The 15,931-nt window shown below is 42.2% G+C and overlaps 1 protein-coding gene across 2 annotated transcripts in view; it reads right to left on the bottom strand.

The window, feature by feature from the left end:
- The window catches only part of LOC110509849 (ectonucleoside triphosphate diphosphohydrolase 2), a 31,549-nt gene extending 15,889 nt beyond the window's left edge, over positions 1–15,660 (bottom strand). The window contains exon 1 of one of the 2 annotated variants that reach the window (XM_021590989.3): positions 15,250–15,660. In XM_021590989.3, the coding sequence (XP_021446664.1) occupies positions 15,250–15,366 (117 nt within the window). In that variant the 5' untranslated portion in view covers positions 15,367–15,660. Of the gene's footprint in view, positions 1–6,529; positions 6,655–15,249 lie in introns of those variants that run through there. The other variant, XM_021590990.3, reaches the window with a different exon arrangement.
- Between the last annotated feature and the right edge of the window lie 271 nt (positions 15,661–15,931).

Raw genomic sequence — 15,931 nt, 5'->3', positions numbered from 1 at the left:
ACACTCCAGAGACCAATGGCCGTGCGTTTACACCACTCCAGCCAACGCTTGGCATTGTGCATGGTGATCTTAGGCTTGTGTGTGGCTGCTTGGCCATGGAAACCCATTTTATGAAGCTCCCAACTAACCGTTCTTGTGCTGACATTGCTCCAGAGGTAGTTTGGAACTCCGTAGTGAGTGTTGCAACCGAGGACAGAATTTTTACACTCTACGCAGTTCAGCACTCCGCGGTCCTGTTCTGTGCGTTTGTGTGGCCTACCACTTCGTGGCTGAGCCGTTGTTGCTCCCAGACCACGGCACAATAACAGCACTTACAGTTGACCGGGGAAGCTCTAGCAGGCTAGAGATTTGAAGTACTGACTTGTTGGAAAGGTGGCATTCTTTGACGGTGCCACTTTGAAAGTCACTGAGCTCTTCAGTAAGGCCATTCTACTGCCAATGTTTGTCTATGGAGATTGCATAGCCATGTGTTCGATTTTAAACATCTGTGGTAAACAGGTTTGGCTGAAATAGCCTAATCCACTCATTTAAAGGGGTGTCCACATACTTTTGTGAATAAATAGTGGATTTTCAAAGCAGTTTGGATCGTCATTTTTCGGTCCTTATAGATTTGAGACAACTGTTAATCATCAAATAGTATATTCAAGGCAATCCATCTTCCTTCCAAATCCATTGTAACATATCGTACCTCAAGATCCAAATTGTTTTTGAGTAGGATCATAACACCTTTTGAATTTCTTTACCCACCGACTGCAATAGATTTGACCATCCCATTATTTTTCCCAGGGCACTTCATTAAAGATATTGAATGAGCTTCCTGAAGAGAATATGTAATCCTTGTCCTTTAGCCATGTAAAAATTATTTTCTTATTATCAGCATAAAAACAGTGGAATTATAGCTAGCTATACTTAATACACTGATGACCATGATGGGTTACATTTTAAGATACTCATCGCTGTCCTTACAACCATTTTGAGATACTTCTCCATACTAACTCTAAGTAGACCTCCAGTTGTCCTCCAATACCCCTCCCACAAAAACACATAACATTGAGATGGGTCTTCATATATTTTCTCATTTTGACTCCATACCTTATGTAAGGTGTTGATACACTACATAAACAGCTACAATGAAAGCAGTATTGATCAACCCTTAAGCTTCTAAGTGGGCATGTATTCACAAGACATAAAAAATAAATACAAATCCCCCATGTTCCTCTTTCACCTCCTCCCCTTTCCCCTTTGATGCTTCCTGCGTGAATCTGTCCTGTACTGATGCACCAGTGAGAGAGCGACCTTATTGGTGCCTCTGTAGTGGTAATTCCCTTTAATGCAGGTTATTGGTCAGTGACTGTCTCTATGCAATACAAAGAAAAAATATATATAGTCTTGGCCAGACTTAATTGTGCTCTAGTGAACCACAAATGTAATATTTTAAATAAGGTGTGTATAAAAAAACAAGATATAACCTATATAATAACACGATTCATGATTCCATTGGTAAGTCCAATTTATTAGGTACACCCATCTAGTACTGGGTTGGATCCCACTTTACCCCCAGAACAGTCTGAATTTTCTGGGGCCTAGAAATGTTGCTATATTTGGTATCAAGGGACCTAATGTGTGCCAGGAAAACATTCCCTACACCATTACACCACCAGCCTGTACCGTTGACACATGGCAGGATGGGGCCATAGACACATGCAGCTTACGCCAAATCCTGATTCTGCCATCAGCATGATGCAAAGGAACCGGGATTTGTCAGACCAGCAATGTTTTTCCACTCCTCAATTGTCCAGTGTTGGTGATTGGTTGCCCACTGGAGCCTCTTGTTTATAGCTGATAGTAGTGGAACCCGGTGTGGTCATCTGTTGCAATAGCCCATCCGTGACAAGGACGAGTTCTGAGATGCCGTGCTGCACACCACTGTTGTACTTAATTGTTTATTTTCCTGTTTGTGGACCGCCTGTTAGTTTGCACGATTCTTGTCATTCTCCTTCGAACCTCTCATCAACAAGCTGTTTTTGCCCACAGGGCTGCTGCTGGATTGATGTGTGTGAAAAGCCCAGGAGGCCGGCCGCTTCTGAGATACTGGAACTGACGCGCCTGGCACCGATGATCATACCACGCTCAGTCGCTTAGGTCACTTGTTTTGCCCATTCTAATGTCCTTTCGAAACAGTAACTGAATGCTTCAATGCCTGTCTGCCTGCTTTCTGTAGCAGGGCTCGGCCAAGTGACTACAGTTGAAGTCAGAAGTTTACATACATCTTCGCCAAATACATTCAAACTCAGTTTTTCACAAATCCTGACATTTAATCCTAGTAAATATTCTAGGATCACCACTTTATTTTAAGAATGTGAAATCAGAATAATAATAATTAGAATAATAGTAGAGTGAATGATTTCTTTCATCACATTCCCAGTGGGTCAGAAGTTTACATACACTCAATTAGTATTTGGTAGCATTACATTTAAATTGTTTAACTTGGGTCAAACGTTTCGGGTAGCCTCCCACAAGCTTCCCACAATAAATTGGGTGAATGTTGGCCTATTCCTCCTGACAGAGCTGGTGTATTTGAGTCAGGTTTGTAGGCCTCCTTGCTCACACACGCTTTTTCAGTTCTGCCCACGAATTCTATAGGATTGAGGTCAGGGCTTTGTGATGGCCACTCCAATACCTTGACTTTGTTTTCCAAAGTTGTGGCAAAATGGCTTAAGGACGACACATTTGCGACCAAGCTTTAACTTCCTGACTGATGTCTTGAGAAGTTGCTTCATTATATCCACATCATTTTCTTTCCTTATGATGCCATTATCTTGTTAAGTGCAAAAGTCCCTCCTGTAGCAAAGCACCCCCACAACATGATGCTGCCACTCCCATGCTTCACGGTTGGCATGGTTTTCTTCAGTTTGCAAGCCTCCCCCTTTTTACTCCATTATGGCCAAACAGTTCTATTTTTGTTTCATCAGACCAAAGGACATTTCTCCAAAAAGTACGATATTTGTCCCCATGTGCAGTTGCAAACCGTAGTCTGGCTTTTTTTATGGCGGTTTTGGAGCAGTGGCTTCTTCCTTGCTGAGCGGCCATTCAGGTTATGTCGATATAGGACTCGTTTTACTGTGGATATGGATACTTTGCTGCTGTTCTGGGATTGATTTGTACTTTTCGCACCAAAGCATGTTCATCTCTGGGAGACAGAACGAGTCTCCTTCCTGAGTGGTAAGACGGCTGCGTGGTCCCATGGTATTTATACTTGCATACTATTGTTTGTAGAGATGAATGTGGTACCTTCAGGCATTTGGAAATTGCTCCCACGGATGAACTAGACTTGTGGAGGTCTACAATTGTTTTTCTGAGGTCTTGGCTGATTTCTTTTGGTTTTCCAATGATGTCAAGCAAATGGGCACTGGGTTTGAAGGTAGGCCTTGAAATACATCCACAGGTACACCTCCAATTGACTCAAATTATGTAAATTATCCTGTCAGAAGCTTCTAAAGCCATGACATCCTTTTCTGGAATGTTCCAAGCTGTTTAAAGGCACAGTCAACTTTGTATGTAAACTTCTAACCCACTGGAATTGTGATATACTGAATTATAAGTGAAATAATCTCTGTAAACAATTGTTGGAAAAAGTACTTGTGTCATGCAGGCATACAACCACTGAAGTAGCCTACAGTTCTATTACATAGCACACAACCACCGATAGGGGCGCACTGGTTTTCTCCCACGGGGACAAAACGGGCAGCTCACTAAGAGCAGGGTGGTATAATGACTTGTAACATCAATGCAATATAGGCACCAGTAGAGCCAAAGCGAGTGCGTCCAATTATCGGCTACATGTTCAGTTGGCCTAGCTAAATTTCTTGTACATTCCACCTTGGGATTCAGTGAATTCATCTTTCATGCATCTTTCTTTCGACACTAAACCCACCACTGGTGTGCGTGGGCAAAGAGCTCTATCTTCATGTCATCTAACAAATGTAAATGCTTGGAGATTGCTAAACAGCATTGGCACTTGGATTGGAATCAGATCACATGAAAAGAGCTATTTTACATACAATATAGCTCAGTATGTATTAATTTTATACAGGGTGCCAATCATTTTTGACCTGATTGTATGTCTCTCAGAGCATTCATGCATATGTGAACCTGCAAAAAGGAAACGTGATACTAACATACATCATGAGTAAGTAGCCTAGGACAAGACTTGGCTTGTGCAAGCCTGAACAGCTCATAGGAGCAGGAGGCTATTTACTGTTTTTGTAGCGTGAGAATGCTTCATTACCATTACTCCCAATCTACAGTGCATTTGGAAAGTATTCAGATCTCTTGACTTGTTCCACATTGTTACATTACAGCCTTATTCTAAAATGGATTCAAGTGTTTCCCCCCCATCAATCTACACACAATACCCCACGATGACAAAGCAACAACAGGTTTTTAGACATTTACCACCCCACCCCCCAAAAAATATATGGTAGCGATTACAGCCTCGAGTCTTTTTGGGAATGACGCTACAAGCTTGGCACACTTGTATTTGGGGAGTTTCCCCCATTCTTCTCTGCAGATCCTCTCAAGGTCTGTCAGGTTAGACAGGGAGCGCCGCTGCACAGCTATTTTCAGGCCTTTCCAGAGATGTTGGATCAGGTTCAAGTCCAGGCTCTGGGCTGGGCCACTCAAGGACATTCATAGACTTGTCTCCTGCGTTGTTATGGCTTAGTGAACCTTCACCCCAGTCAGAGGTCCTGAGCACTCTGGAGCAGGTTTTCATCAAGGATCTCTGTACTTTGCGCCGTTCATCTTTCCCTCGATCTGGACTAGTCTATCCAGTCCCTGCCACTGAAAAACATCCCCACAGCATTATGCTGCCACCACCATGCTTCACCGTAGGGATGGTGCCAGGTTTCCTCCAGACGTGAGGATTGGCATTCAGGCCAAAGAGTTCAATCTTGGTTTCATTTGACCAGAGAACCTTGTTTCTCATGTTCTGAGAGTCCTTTAGGTGCCTTTTGGTAAACTCCAAGTGGGCTGTCATGTGCCTTTTACTGAGTGGCTTCCATCTGGCCACTCTACCATAAAGCCCTTATTGGTGGTGTGCTGCAGAGATGGTTGTCCTTCTGGCAGGTTCTCCCATCTCCACAGAGGAACTTTGGAGCTTTGTCAGAGTCATCATCAGGTTCTTGGTAACCTCCTTGACGAAAGGCCTTCTCCCCTGTTTGCTCAGTTTGGTCGTGCGGACAGCTCTAGGTAGAGTAACTTCTTCCACTTAGAATGATAGAGTCCACTGTGTTCTTGGGGATCTCCAGTGCTGCAGAAATGTTTTGATACCCTTCCCCACATCTGTGCCTCAACACAATCCTGTCTTGGAGCTCTATAGACAATTCATCTGACATACACAATCAACTGTTCTTGGCTGTAATGGCTGTAATGTAACAATGTGGAAAAGGGGAAGGGGTCTGAATACTTTCCGAATGCACTGAAGCTCTAATGCTGAGAGCAAAGCAGAGACGCATTGGGTCCCATTTTTACAGTATTTGGTACGACTCGGCAGGGGATCTAACTCCCAACCTTCAAACCACAAGGTCACTGAGTTGGTTTGCATACTGTGCATAGCTGAAATTATATTTAACTGAAGTGCTGTCTCTGTACATTTATCTGGCACTAAATGGAATAGAAACAGCTGATTGGCATGGCCGGCATGTTCCACCCCAGGACTACAACTTCCTGTTTTGACCTCCCAATAAACCCCCCCAAAACTCTTCAGTTGAAAACGAGCTCACCCGATGACATGTTTGATGGGGCGGGGGTGGAACAGGATGAGACCTTCAAACTTTTTCTAAACAAACTGACTGTTAACCATTTCACCAGCTAACAGGAAGCTGTGGTCGATGGCTTCGGTATGGGGGGGAAGAGAGCGAGCCGGTAGGGGCGACACACAGAAAACAAATAGTAGTCTCTAGCTGTGATGATAGGTTTTCTGATTTTTAAACAAAGATTTCTCAATTACACAAACTCACCCAATGAGAGGCAAGAGGCAGAGAAGGAAGAAGAGTCTTCCAAAAACAGAGCAACATGGATATGCAACTAAACTAACATAATGAATATGCCCCATTGACAAAAAAATACAGCAGTAGTCATTCGTAGGGTTCTACGGTGTGATCAGACAGAACTGCAGACCAGTCCTCCACAAAGAGCTGCTTTCCTGTTTTTCCATTGACAACATCATATAGGGTATTCATACAACTTGAAGGGTATTCATAACATTTATATGAGGACCGGTAGAGATTTGATTCACATTCTTTATATACACAGACGGTCAATAACCCATGCAAGTAGTAGTTATCTGTTATGGTTCAAGGCATTCAACTACTCTTCCCTCTGAGGTTTTTAAATTCACCCAAACATACACAGGGTTGAGCCATTGGCAACATCTGTTCGAGCAAACAGAGGCTCCTTTCAGCATTGCACAAAGAGCCAGGCACGCATTAGGGTATGTGACTGTTAAAATGCAAACACTTCACTATACCTGACCACACATCATGTTGCCCACATTGTGTTGTTAGTTTACATGCCATCCGTGTAAAGAGAATTTTGAAGAAGTCCAGGCGACTGCTCCATGAGCAGTGAAGAGAACACAGAGAGACTCAGAGACTCAATGATCAGATATGCTGTAAATCATCTGATTCTGTGTCTATTGGAGTCTTATGGATCTAAATGAAACTACAGGGCGCTGCAGAATCATAATGGCCCCTGAATGTGACTTGGCCAGGCCCAGGGAACCCTGCTCTGCTCTGGCAGCAGAACTACCAGGAGAGCACATCTATCTGCAACCCAGTTATGGATGTAATTCGTGAACGTTAGATTCTGAAGCACGCTGCTATAATGGTTCAATTTATAATTAATCATATCTGATTTGCCTGATTGCCATAAACTTGGGAAATATACATTTGGGGGGATTGGGGGGTGCAGCAGACTTTTTTAAAACATTAAGTATTTATGATGCTTGATAGACGTATAAACTGCGAAAAAAGCATCGCCTTGAATATTGATTATTGCTAATTAAAGTTGCTTCCTCTGGACAGCCCTCCTTTTCACAACTCTCCTATTTATGACTCCTCGTGGCATTTCTCTGCTTGTGGTTCGGTCTACCAATTAGCTGTGGGGAGCTTAAACAAGCCAGTCATTAGTTGTAATTAGGAAGTGGTTAATTGCGATACATTAAAGGCGAGGCCCATCACGGTGAAGGATGGTTGTTGTCGCCACTACTGGAAACAGGGTCATGCTCACAACAAATACTCCCCGAGTGTTTTTTGTCTTGGTGTTTATAGTGCCTTCTCTCTCTCTTTGGTTGTTTTAGGCCCTCCATTTTTTATTAACTTCTAGCTGAAGCTCTTCTGTGTTAGAAAACCTCTCTAATACAGTCATTGAGCCTCCACAGATCTCACTAGACTGAGGCTGGGGTCTAGAATATTGGCCATACAGCTGCTTCTCTGGGTTACAGTGTGGAAGGAGGGTACACGTACAACAGAGAGAAACAGAAAGTGATAAAGAATCACTTAGACTGAAATCATTCAGTGAGTCTCTCAACTTGGAATTGGGGCTCTGCATACATCGTAGACAGCGAGAGACACAGAGAGAGGTGAGAAAGCAGACACCAGACACCACCAATAGGATATTTCAGATGAAGGTAATGTAGTTCCAAGGACCCTGGCTGCAATGTAATGCAGGCCTATGTCAGTGAGGCATAGTTTCTGTGGAGGTCAAGGCTTCACTTGTGAAAACAGAAGGCATGTAGATGCACACACACACACTACATTGGAGGTTGACCGATTACGATATTTCAATGCCGATACCGATTATTGAAGGACCAAAAAAAGCTGATACCGATTAATCGGACGGTTTTTATATATATATTTGTAACAATGACAATTACAACAATACTGAATGAACACTTATTTTAACTTAACATAATACATAAATAAATAATGAAACGTGTTCAATTTGGTTTAAATAATGCAAAAAAACTGTGTTGGAGAAGAAAGTAAAAGTGCAATATGTGCCATGTAAGAAAGCTAACGTTTAAGTTCCTTGCTCAGAACATATGAAAGCTGGTGGTTCCTTTTAACATGAGTCTTCAATATTCCCAGTTAAGAAGTTTTAGGTTGTAGTTATTATAGGAATTATAGGACTATTTCTCTCAATACCATTTGTATTTCATATACCTTTGACTATTGGATGTTCTTATAGGCACTTTAGTATTGCCAGCGTAATCTCGGGAGTTGATAGGCTTGAAGTCATAAACAGCGCTGTGCATCCCACATTGCTAAGAGCTGCTGTTTGAATGAATGCTTACAAGCCTGCTGCTGCCTACCACCGCTCAGTCAGACTATCATATATCAAATCATAGACTTAATTATAATATAATATAAAACACAGAAATACGAGCCTTAGGTCATTAATATGGTCAAATCCGGCAACTATAATTTCAAAAACAAAAAGTTTATTCTTTCAGTGAAATACGGAACCGTTCCATATTTTGTCAAACGGGTGGCATCCATAAGTCTAAATATTGCTGTTACATTGCACAACCTTCAATGTTATGTCAGAATTATCTAAAATTCTGGCAAATTAATTATGGTCTTTGTTAGGAAGAAATGGTGTTCGCAACGAGCCAGACGGCCCAAATTGCTGCATATACCCTGACTGTGCTTGCACAGAACGCAAGAGAAGTGAAACAATTTCCCTAGTTAATATTGCCTGTTAACAAATTTATTTGAACTAAATATGCAGGTTTAAAAAATACATGTGTATTGATTATCAGAAAGGCATTGATGTTTATGGTTTGGTACATTGAAGCAACGACAGTGCTTTTTTTGCGAATGCGCTTGTTAAATCATCACCCGTTTGGCGAAGTAGGCTGTGATTCGATGATAAATTAACGGGCACCTCATTGATTATTTGCAACGCGGGACAAGCTAGTTAAAGTAGTAATATCATCAACCATGTGTAGTTAACTAGTGATTGTTTTTTACAAGATAAGTTTAATGCTAGCTAGCAACTTACAGTGGGGCAAAAAAGTATTTAGTCAGCCACCAAATGTGCAAGTTCTCCCACTTAAAAATATGAGAGGCCTGTAATTTTCATCATAGGTACACTTCAACTATGACAGAAAAAATGAGAAAAAAAATCCAGAAAAATCACATTGTAGGAATTGTAATGAATTTATTTGCAAAATATGGTGGAAAATAAGTATTTGGTCACCTACAAACAAGCAAGATTTCTGGCTCTCATAGACCTGTAACTTCTTCTTTAAGAGGCTCCTCTGCCTTCCACTCGTTACCTGTATTAATGGCACCTGTTTGAACTTGTTATCAGTATAAAAGACACCTGTCCACAACCTCAAACAGTCACACTCCAAACTCCACTATGGCCAAGACCAAAGACTTGTCAAAGGACGCCAGAAACAAAATTGTAGACCTGCACCAGGCTGGGAAGACTGAATCTGCAATAGGTAAGCAGCTTGGTTTGAAGAAATCAACTGTGGGAGCAATTATTAGGAAATGGAAGACATACAAGACCACTGATAATCTCCCTCGATCTGGGGCTCCACGCAAGATCTCACCCCGTGGGGTCAAAATGATCACAAGAACGGTGAGCAAAAATCCCAGAACCACACGGGAGGACCTAGTGAATGACCTGCAGAGAGCTGGGACCAAAGTAACAAAGCCTACCATCAGTAACACAATACGCCGCCAGGGACTCAAATCCTGCAGTGCCAGACGTGTCCCCCTGCTTAAGCCAGTACATGTCCAGGCCCGTCTGAAGTTTGCTAGAGAACATTTGGATGATCCAGAAGAGGATTGGGAGAATGTCATATGGTCAGATGAAACGAAAATATAACTTTTTGGTAAAAACTCAACTTGTCGTGTTTGGAGGACAAAGAATGCTGAGTTGCATCCAAAGAACACCATACCTACTGTGAAGCATAGGGGTGGAAACATCATGCTTTGGGGCTGTTTTCCTGCAAAGGGACCAGGACGACTGATCCGTGTAAAGAAAATAATGAATGGGGCCATGTATCGTGAGATTTTGAGTGAAAACCTCCTTCCATCAGCAACGGCATTGAAGATGAAACGTGGCTGGGTCTTTCAGCATGACAATGATCCCAAACACACCACCCGGGCAACGAAGGAGTGGCTTCAGCATTTCAAGGTCCTGGAGTGGCCTAGCCAGTCTCCAGATCTCAACCCCATAGAAAATCTTTGGAGGGAGTTGAAAGTCCGTGTTGCCCAGCAACAGCCCCAAAACATCACTGCTCTAGAGGAGGAATGCATGGAGGAATGGGCCAAAATACCAGCAACAGTGTGAAAACCTTGTGAAGACTTACAGAAAACATTTGACCTCTGTCATTGCCAACAAAGGGTATATAACAAAGTATTGAGATAAACTTTTGTTATTGACCAAATACTTATTTTCCACCATAATTTGCAAATAAATTCATTAAAAATCCTACAATGTGATTTTCTGGATGTTTTTTTCTCATTTTGTCTGTCATAGTTGAAGTGTACCTATGATGGAAATTACAGGCCTCTCTCATCTTTTTAAGTGGGAGAACTTGCACAATTGGTGGCTGACAATACTTTTTTGCCCCACTGTACCTTGGCTCCTTGCTGCACTCGTGTAACAGGTTTGTGGAGTGCAATGTAAATCGGCCATAATCGGCATCAAAAAAGCAGATTATCAATTGTTATGAAAACTTTAAAAAAATGCAGATTAATCGGTTGACCTCTACACTACATGTTAATGTATGTAAATTGTAGTCTTTTCTGTAATGTATTTTTCTTTATATGTTGGACCCCAGTAAGTGACATAAGGTGAAAGATACATTGTCTCAGCAGATTGCTTTGGACACCACAAAGTAGTGTCACTAGGTTGTTAGCAACTCACACCCATGTTAACACTTCTCAGGGTGAATATTATATGATGACAATGTGACCCAGACACATTAATGGCCAAATATGTTTTGGTAATTTTCAGTGACTGTAATATTGGATAGATGCTCAGCAAGGTTGGCTATCAACCTTATTCAAATGTATGGAAGGAAGAATGTTAACCCTAAGATGGTAGGCTAACTAAATTGCTACAAGTTTCTTATATTATTTTATGTATGAGGTGGATCAGCCTGGTCTCACAGACCAGTAGTGGTAGAATGGCACTGAAGAGGATGGTTGACGTTTTTTTGCGTTGTTTGTAACTTATTTGTACATAATGTTGCTGCTACCATCTCTTATGACCACAAATAACTTCTGGACATCAGAACTGGGATTACTCACTACGGACTGGAAGAAGCTTTTTCCTTTAACGAGTCCGACGAGAAAGATATACTGCTCTCCCTGGAACAGGCTCAGATCCACATAATTTGCGTGAAGTAAAGACGGAGGAAAAGAGGACGCAGATCAGGCTGCCTTTTGAGAATCTGTAGGCGAGCGAGTAAAGTCCCATTGCCATCAATTCTACTTGCTAACATGCAATCATTGGAAAATAAAATGGATGACCTACGATTATGATTATCCTACCAATTAAGAACTGTAATATCCTATGTTTCACCGACAATATAGAGTTGGAGGGATTTTCAATGCACCCTCAGAACAAAGAAGCTGCTTCTGGTAAGACGAGGGGTGGGGGTGTGTGTCTTTTTGTCAATAAGAGCTGGTGCGCGATGTCTTATATTAAAGAAGTCTCGAGGTATTCTCACCTGAGGATTGCTCACCTGAGGAAGACCACACAATCTACCAAGAGAGTTCTCAGCTATATTATTCGTAGCCATCTATTTACCTCCACAGACCGATGCTGGCACTAAGAGCACACTCAACCAACTCTATAAGGCCATAAGCAAACAAGACAATGTTCACCCAGAAGCAGCGCTCCTAGTGGCCAGGGACTTTAATGCAGGCAAACTTCAATCAGTTTTACCAATTATTTTACCAGCACGTCACATGCGCAACCAGAGAGAGAAAAAAAAAAACTCTAGACCACCTTTACTCCACACACAGAGATGCATGCAAAGCTCTCCCCCACCCTCCATTTGGCAAATTCGACAATAATTCTATCCTCCTGATTCCTGCTTACAAGCATAAACTAAAGCAAGAAGCACCAGTGACTCGCTCAATACGGAAGTGGTCAGATGGCGCGGACGCTACACTACAGGACAGTTTTGCTAGCACAGACTGGAATATGTTCTGGGATTCATCCAATGTTATTGAGGAGTATACCACCTCAGTCATCGTCTTCATCAATAAGTGCATCGACGACGTCATCCCCACAGTGACCGTACGTATATATCCAAACCAGAAGCCATCGATTACAGGCAACATCCGCATCGAGCTAAAGGCTACAGCTGCCAATTTCAAGATGCGGGACACTAATCTGGACGCCTATAAGAAATCCCGCTATGCCCTCAAATGAACCATCAAACAAGCAAAGCGTCAATACAGGATTAAGATTGAATCCTACTACACGGGCTCAGATGCTCGTCGAATGTGGCAGGGCTAGAAAACTATTATGGACTACAAAGGGAAACCCAGATGCGAGCTGCCCAGTGACGCGAGCTTATCAGACGAGCTAAATTCCTTTTATGCTCGCTTCGAGGCAAGCAACACTGAAGCATGCATGAGAGCACCAGCTGTTCTGGATGACTGTGTGATAACACTTTTGGTAGCCAATGTAAGCAAGACCTTTAAACAGATCAACATTCACAAAGCCGCAGGGCCAGATGGATTACCAGGACGTGTACTCAAAGCATGCTGCGGACCAACAGGCAAGTGTCTTCACTGACATTTTCAACCTGAGTCTGTAATACTGACATGTTTCAAGCAGATCACCATAGTCCCTGTGCCCAAGGAAGCGAAGGTAACCTGCCTAAATTATTATCGCCCTGTAGCACTCACGTTGATAGCCATGAAGTGCTTTGAAAGGCTGGTCATAGCTCACATCAACAGCATCCTCCCAGATACCCTAGACCCACTCTAATTCGCATATCGACCCAACAGATCCACAGATAACGCAATCTCAATCACACTCCACACTGCCCTTTCCCACCTGGACAAAAGAACCACCTATGTGAGAATGCTGTTCATTAACTACAGCTCAGCATCCAACACCATAGTGCCCACAAAGCTCAGCACTAAGCTAAGGACCCTGGGACTAAACACCTCCCTCTGCAACTGGATCCTGGACTTCCTGACGGGCCACCCCCAGGTGGTAAGGGTAAGTAACAACACGTCTGCCACGCTGATCCTCAACACTGGGGCCCCTCAGGGGTGTGCACTTAGTCCCCTCATATACTCCCCATTCAACCACGACTGCGTGGTCAAACACGACTCCAACACCATCATTAAGTTTGCTGATGACACAACAGTGGTAGGCCTGATCACCGACAACGATGAGACAGCCTATAGGGAGATGGTCAGAGAAATGTCCGCATTACCAACGATCCATCATGGTCCAAATACACCAAGACAGTTGTGAAGAGGGCAGGACAAAACCTTTTCCCCATCCTCAGGAGACTGAAAAGATTTGACATGGGTCCCCAGATCCTCAAAGTTCTACAGCTGCACCATTGAGAGCACCCTGACCCGTTGCATCCCCGCCAGGTATGGCAACTGCTCGGATTCTGACCGTAATGCGCTACAGAAGTTAGCGCATACGGTCCAGTACATCACTGGGGCCAAGCTTCCTGCAATCCAGGACCTATATAAATAGGCGTGTCAGAGAAAAGCCCATAAAAATGTCAGAGACTCCAGTCACCCAAGTCATAGACAGTTTTCTCTGCTACTGCACGGCAAGAGGTACCGGAGTGCCAAGTCTAGAACCAAAAAGTCTCCTGAACAGCTTCTACCCCCAATCCATAAGACTGCTGAACAATTAATCAAATGTCCACTGGACAATGACATTAACCACCTCCATTTATTTTGTACACTGCTGCTACTCGCTGTTTATCTATGCATAGTCACTTCACCCCTACCTACATGTACAAATGACCTCTAACCTGTACCCTCGCACACTGACTCAGTACCGGTAATCCCTGTATATAGCCTAGTTATTGTTATGTTATTGGGTTGCTTTTCATTATTTTTTACTTTAGTTTATTTGGTAAAAATGTTCTTACCTCTTCTTAAACTGCACTGTTGGTTAAGGGCTTGTAAGTAAGCATTTCACGGTAAAGTCTACACTTGTATTCGGCACATGTGACAAATACAGTTTGATTTGATTTAGACTTAGCATAGTAAACATTCAAATTAGTATGTGTTACCTTTGGTATGGTTACATAAGACAGGTTACTTGAGGCAAAAAACGAAAGGAGGGTCATTGGTCAGGGTGGATGAGTGGGTGTATAATGTGAACGTATAGCAACCAAAAGGTTGCGTGTTTAAATCTCATCATGGACACTAGCATTTTAGCAACTTTGCAACTACTTATCATGTTAGCTAACCCTAACCCCTAGCCAGCTAACGTTAGCCACAATAAACTGCAATTCGTAAGGCTTCATACCTTGTACAATATGTTACGAATTTGCAATTCATAATTCATAACATATCATACAAATTGTAATTTGTAACATATGAAATGGATGATGGGCATCCAAAAATGTATACATACCATATGAAACGTGACATGCATACTAAAAGGAGCATCTTGGGTTTACATAAAGAATAATATGAAATGCTTCGGGACCAGGTTGCAGAGATGGATAGACTGACAGAATTGTTGAATGCTTGTTGACAATTGTATTATCTTCAGTGTTGTAGTCAGTAGACACAAATTACCTTGTCGAATATGCAGTTTATATTCTGCATGCTGCTGCCTGCAGATAGACACCTCACTCCACTCCATTCACAGCCTACACTGTCCCTTACAAAAAATATATAGCACTTTTGAAACTGAAGTAAAAGTGCAGTAACTGCAGTCCACTGTAGTATTTTGGACACAGTAATTGCAGAATAACTGCAGTCGCACTGCAAAATTAGTTGTAAAAAAAAAAAGTATTTTGGAAGCAGTATTTGCAGCATATTGCAGTTAACTCCGCTTTAACTGCAGTTATACTGCATTATACTACAGTTAAACTGCACTCTGACTGCAATCTTTTTTCGTAAGGGGTTGGTGAGGCTAATTGTTTTCAGCTTACATTTCACGAACCAGCATAAAACGCTGACATACACAGTCCAAAAATAGCCCAACGAATCTTACCATAAATTCCGGAGGTTCGGTCAAGTCATCCGTGGGAATAGTTAGAAGGAGAATGGCTACAATCCCAAACAGTAATAGCGCAACCGTAGCGAATATATGACAGCGTCGCTTGGCCATTGTTAAAAATTGAGCAGTGCTCTTCTTGCAGATGAAATCCACAGTGCGTGCGCTGCCTGATTTGGCAGTGAAGGCAAGGGAGTTTGGATAACAGCTTGAGGTAACTACACAATGGGTTTGGCTTCATACAAAGCATAATTTAAGTCACTTCGGCATGACTTCCAATTACTTATTTACTTCCCATCACAAAACCCCACAGATAGAACCATTGGTAGTAGGGCTGTGCCTCACAATAAGATATTATCACTTTTATACCATATGTATTGCCATTCTACATGTATCACGATTCTATGTGGGTTGTTCCAAAAATTAGGTGCCTTTTGAGTTGTGTAAATTGGTGGGGGAAAAAAGGTTTATTTCACAGAATTTAAAATTGCAGTTAAAATCTTGCACATTGAACAAAAATATAAACACAACATCAAACTTTGTCACATGCCCGAATACAACAAGTGTAGACCTTACCGTGAAATGCTTACTTACAAGCCCTTAACCAAAAGTGCAGTTCAAGAGTTGAGAAAATAATTACCAAATAAAGTAAATAATAAAAAGTGACACAATAACATAA

Source organism: Oncorhynchus mykiss, chromosome 29, assembly GCF_057628025.1.
Source record: "Oncorhynchus mykiss isolate SJ-2025 chromosome 29, ASM5762802v1, whole genome shotgun sequence".
Classification (NCBI taxonomy): Eukaryota; Metazoa; Chordata; class Actinopteri; order Salmoniformes; family Salmonidae; genus Oncorhynchus; species Oncorhynchus mykiss.
This window is presented reverse-complemented; position numbering and strand designations above follow the sequence as displayed.